The following is a 5,787-nucleotide window of genomic DNA, read 5'->3' on the forward strand; positions in this document are numbered from 1 at the left end:
TTACAGGACAAGAAATAGAAATGTATTAGGACAATCCTGACAAAGAGTAATACTTCATTTAAATTAAATGCAAACAAAAGACAAGTGCAATTGTCTTAAATGAGATGATATGGATAAAGGGATAGTGATATTCTTGTCAGTTAACAGACTTGTGATAGCCCGCAATTTTTTCAAAGTCTTTCAAATGTACAGCAGTCATATCTACAGTCTGAAAAGCTGTCAAGAGAAACTAAAGGCCCATTTACACTTTACATTAACATGAGATTCATATCTAGATTATATGTGGATTTACTCTGGCCAGATGCCCTGTACAATTAAGATGCATCCCCAGTGTGACCTGATGAGATCTGATTTTACTTTCCTAAAAAGTACACCAACTCACTTCCATTTCTCAATACCAGAGTCATCATCACTTCCATTTCTGTTTATTTCCTGAAACCTACAGATTATAACCAGTTCATTATACATTAGGGCAAAACCATCTCCTACAGTGAATTGTCTGTTTTGACGCAGAAGAAGGCTTTGTTTGGCAGCGGCTGTAATGTCTGCAGACATCCATCAGACACATTTCTGCTTGAACACTTATATGTGGACAGTGAAGTCACATTCCATTTACATTTGTATTAAATGTGGTCAAGATCTCTTCCTGATCATTTCCTAAAGTGGTTTGAGTGATCCAGTCACAATGCAACTTGGTTTTGTTTATGACTTTGTTTATGACATTTCTTGCAGTCAAACGAAATCCAAAAGTGATCCAATCACCAAATACATGTTAATACAAGGTGTGAACAGGCTGTCAGAGTAATCAAACCAATGTTTTTAAGTCTTACTCTCACTCTACAGGGCTTTTCCCAAATCCCATAAATACTTTAATGTGTGTAATGATTAGTTAGGCCCTTAATATTTGCCCTCTGCAATAAGAGAGCAAAAAAAAAAAAAAAGCTATAGGAGCAGACAAATCTTTTTTATGAAATTAATTTTACATCAATTTTTATTTTATGGTAAGATAAAAGATTAGATTTATCACTGTTGGGTTTGGCTGAACACAACAGAGAGATGGCAATTAGAGTGCTGTCTATTTTAAAATCTATTACAGAAGCCAATCTATTTTCAAAGCACAAAGGAAAGACTCTAATAAACACTTTCACAGTTCTGAGTCACTAGTTATGATCAGAGTATTACATACAGTAATTTCACAAGACAGAAATGCACTTCCCACAACCTTCCAGCAGGTATCATGCTTTCTTATATTTATTATTCTATATTACATGGACTATATTACTGACCAGGCTATTGTTGGTCCCTGCCCTCAACAACTCCATTGTTCCTGATCACCTAATTATCAATTCATTCCATTTAACTGTCCCCATTTTCTCCTTCCTGCTATTTAAAGCCCCCAGGCGCCTGTATCCAGTGCATCACATTGTAGCTGCTACTGACTACTAATGTAGCAGCTTCCTAAACAACATAATTGTCTTTGTTTGGTCCTCTATCACATGCTGTTCATATTATGTATGAATTCTGTACACACTTGCATTGCTCTCCAGTGTATAAAATGTCACAACGAAGCATAATATATTACAATAACATATGGCAGTTCTGGTTGTTCTCAGTTTAATATAAATATAAACAGAAGAGTTTTTAGACCACATAAGGGATGGAGAAAAGTTTTTTTTCAAATAATCAAAATCTTTCATGTACAAGCAAGTGCTCCTATCATCAATGTCCTCCAAATTGGCAAATCATTCCTATAACTTTGAATATCTGAATGATTGATATTTTTATTTCATATTGCATTGCATTTCTTACAATAATGAAAATAAATACAATTATACATTCATTATGCTGCAATGGTTCTTTCCTATTTTTCCCCAACATTTGAGACTGACATTGTCAAATTCACGTAGTATAAAATTACTGTATAACTGACTATAACATTTATATACAAGTGTAGTTTATATAATCACTCAACTTGATTCACCCAGCTAACTGATTTGATAGTGAAAAAATACTGAAACTGTAGTTCATGTTTTAGTGTCTGTAATGTCTGTTATTTTATAGAAAACTGCTTTGCATATTTGATGTCAAAAATGTACCAGAAATAAATAAAATCTAGTAACAGTTGTTTAGCTTACTAAATCACTTTCATTTTTTTAATGTATTACAACAAAGAAACTGCTGAAGCATAAAAACACAAACACATCAATATAATTTCATCTAAAAATATCTTGTTTGCATGACAAAAATTGTAGGGGGTAGTTTTAAAGAAGCAACACCCACTGTTAGCCTAAATTCTAACTGTTCATATGAGTTCTGTGAATTCTTAGAAATTTGCAATCATCAGACCATGGTTACCTGACAGCTCATAGCAAGACAAATTATATGATCACTGCCAGGTGAGATGCTGGGGTAGAATGACAGGTGAAATGGCTTAATGTATCATTCATTACATTTCAGTCATTAGACTAGAATACGTAGTTGGCACCAGTGTTGAGCAGTCAAGAAATTTAAGGTGCCATTCCACACAGAAACAATATCCCTGACATATGAATTACAGTGCTTTTTAATCTCAGTAAAAGAGCTGAGTAATGCATATTGTTCCAGAAATGTTATATACATTTTTTTTTCTTGCTAAACATACCTTCACCTATTGCACTGAGAAATTCTGATCAGTTTTTCGAGTCACTTGGGAAGTAGTGTTACATCTGCATGATTAACCATGTAGTTCTTACCAGCTGAGTACAGTTAGTTGAAGATATTTGACCCCTGACACTTCAGAAACTGCCTGAAATATTATTGTCTTTTGGACATATGGGAAACATGTTGTGGGTTTGTTTGTGGTTTTGTGCCAATACATGTTTGCATCAGGGAGTCGGAGTAGGAAAATCACTCAACTTACCTAGATGATCCTCTCTTCCAATGCTAGTTTGCTCCCTCCCCTATCTGTCTGGATAAAAACAGTCTAGATTTCATGATTTCTGTTATTCTACATCTTAAGCAGAGTAACAACACAGAAAACCTTCAGGAACATGGAATTTATTCCAACCACATACTGCCATAGCATCAAGGTCCCAGCCTCATCTGTTGGTGGCCCATGGGGCTACTCACAACTGTCCACCTCTCAACGCTGGCAGACCTACCATTGGACATATGGTATGCTCAATTTATGGTCTGCCAACATCCATGGGGGAGCAGGAAGCCCTGAGATTTGCAACTCCAGAGGTCCTGCCCTCCTTGGTATCTCTGCAGTGCATGGAGGTGTATCATTTGCCTTGGGTTTCGGAGGCAACAATGCCTTCAGCCAGGGTGATGTAATTGATGTGTTTGAAAATAAGAAGACCACCATGCAGAACCTCAATGACCGGATGGCCATCTACCTGGAGAAGGTGCACTCACTAGAGAAGATCAACAATGACCTGGAGTTGAAGATCCGCCAGTTCCTCGATAACAAGTCTTCCCCCAAGTCTCAGGACTACTCTGCCTTCTACACCACCATCAGTGATCTCCATGGCAAGGTATGTCATGGTATTTGTGTCTCATAGATGACTCTGGTATTGAGCAAAGTTAAACTCTACTATAAGATTTAATGAATAATTATTCAATTTAAGACTAAAATATTTCCATCCTTATACTGATTCACCTGTTTTTACCATTAGAATTAAGTCCAAGTTGCTATCACTCATTAATACTTACACTTATAATAAATATAGCTACTATTTTTGACAGTTGGATAAGCATAGCAGACTAATGTGTCTTTCCATTTCATCACATGCATTAATATTGTCATTCATACTATATTTTGCATACCACTTTTTGGAATAATTTGAGTGTAGCACTTGTTGAAATTAGATAAGCAAACCAGAAGTGTCTTGAGATTACACACATATTTCCGTGTTGGCATTACACTACCCTGTCTTCTAACACTGTGCTTGTGTCTTCTCATATGTACATACTACACAGAGCATCGGACACTAACCACATCACCAGACAATTTAAAGAAAAGACAAATCTTTTGCTGCTTAGGGCCCAAACCTTTACAATATAAATATTTAGTTTTAAACTGCCTTAGTGATTTAATAATTTTTTTTAATGTTTATTTTTCTTTTGAAGGTTCTGCATGCCATACGTGTGAACAGTAGCATCAACCTCAACATCAGCAATGCCAGGCTCACCACAGATGACTTCAGAGTCAAGTAAATCCAAATACTAAAACAAGACTTCACTAAGTGGTGAAGACTTCACTAATCACAAGGCTGAACATTCTGATAGGTGTGTTATGTGTTTTTATGCTTTGCAGGTTCAAGAATGAGCTGAATATAAGACTGTCAGTGGGGGCTGATGTTGCTTCACTGAGAAAACTTCGGGATGAGCTGACCTTGGTCAGGTCTGACTTGGAGATGAACATCAAGGAGCTAAGAGGAGATCTAGATATGCTCAAGAACAACCATGAGGAAGTAAGTGTGTGAAGAAAGACTAATACACTCACATGCCAAATGCTTTATGCTCTGATCCAATAGTTTTATCCTTTTCCATCTTCAGGAACTCCTTGTTCTGCAGGCTCAAAAGACCAAGGAGAAGGTTAATGTGGAGGTCAATGCCAAACCACATCAAGACCTATCCAAAGGCTTAGATGAATTCCGACAACAATATGAAAGCATTATTGCAAAGAACCTTGGAGATGTTCAGCTTTGGTTCCACAGCAAAGTAAATATCAATATGGCTCTTTGAACAATAATCAAACATTGTTTTAAACCAGTGGACTTGTCTCACTGAATTACTGCGACTATTTTCTTGTCCTCATAGACAGGCACCCTAAACAAACGAGTTACCAAACACAGTGAAACCATCGGGTCTCACAAAACAGAAATCACAGATCTCAAAAGTACTTTGCAGAACCTAGAAATTGCACTTCAGTCAGAGCTCAGTCAGGTGAGTAGACACGAGCTCAGTTTTTCCCCCAGTAAACTGTACTGGTGCACATTTACCAGACTGACTTCTCCCCAACAGAAAGCTTCACTGAAGGCCACACTTGAAGATACAGAGGCACATTACTCCACTATACTAGCCCGCTACCAGCTGCAGATAACCAGCAAAGAGGAGGTTCTGGCACAGTTGCGGGCTGAGCTGGAGAGTAAGAAGCAAGACTGCATGATCCTGCTGACCATGAGGACAAGACTGGAGCTGGAGATCACAGAGTACAGAAGCCTGCTGGACAGAGAAGCTGGTAGTGCGTCTCATACAGTCCTCAGTCATAGAGTTTTGGTGTAGAAAAGGATGGGCAGTGCATGAATTTCAATAGGATGCTTCAGTGTACTTTGTAACTGGGTACCTGTTTCTGTGCCTTTATAGTTGTAGAGTCAAAACCACAAGCTCAAAACAGTGGAGACTGTTGTAGAGGAGGTGGTGGAGAGGAAAGTTGTCAGCACAACTAACAAGGCTGTGAACAAAGACTCCAAAAAGCCTCCTAAGCAAACTGAACACAAGACCTCTTAAATTCAGAATGAAAAATTTAAGTTTTCAAAAACCTCTGATTAAAGTTTTCAGATACCTCTGATTATGCTTGTCTGAGATCTTTTTTGACCAAAGCATTCTACTGGTTCAATGAGCAAGCAGTAGCTACAATGTTCTCTCAATATATGCTCTAGTTAGTATTCAGAGCTGCAAAATACACACACACACACACACACACACACACACACACACAAAGGCTTGGTGAGGTGTTATATTGTAACTTACACTTAGAATATAGATACATTCACAATAATGTATATATTTTGTAAGTAGACA

At 37.4% G+C, this 5,787-nt stretch overlaps 1 protein-coding gene across 1 annotated transcript; it reads left to right on the forward strand.

Annotated features, from left to right (window-relative positions):
- Positions 1-3,182: 3,182 nt before the first annotated feature.
- LOC113581155 (keratin, type I cytoskeletal 50 kDa-like) lies at positions 3,183-5,493 on the forward strand. The gene is made up of 7 exons (XM_027016109.2): positions 3,183-3,515; positions 4,111-4,193; positions 4,298-4,454; positions 4,540-4,704; positions 4,804-4,929; positions 5,008-5,241; positions 5,356-5,493. Exons 1-7 carry the CDS (start codon positions 3,345-3,347, stop codon positions 5,491-5,493), a joined length of 1,074 nt encoding a protein of 357 aa, XP_026871910.2. The 5' UTR covers positions 3,183-3,344.
- The last annotated feature ends 294 nt before the right edge of the window (positions 5,494-5,787 follow it).

This window comes from Electrophorus electricus, chromosome 2 (genome assembly GCF_041902795.1).
Source record: "Electrophorus electricus isolate QZ-2024a chromosome 2, ASM4190279v1, whole genome shotgun sequence".
Classification (NCBI taxonomy): Eukaryota; Metazoa; Chordata; class Actinopteri; order Gymnotiformes; family Gymnotidae; genus Electrophorus; species Electrophorus electricus.

What these genes read in the sequence shown, in the direction of transcription:
- LOC113581155 (XM_027016109.2), top strand. Translation starts at nt 3,345, where the DNA reads ATGCAGAACCTCAATGACCGGATGGCCATCTACCTGGAGAAGGTGCAC. An exon ending in TCAGTGATCTCCATGGCAAG is followed by an intron (nt 3,516 to 4,110) that starts GTATGTCATGGT and finishes TTTCTTTTGAAG; the next exon opens with GTTCTGCATGCCATACGTGT. An exon ending in TCAAGAACAACCATGAGGAA is followed by an intron (nt 4,455 to 4,539) that starts GTAAGTGTGTGA and finishes TTCCATCTTCAG; the next exon opens with GAACTCCTTGTTCTGCAGGC.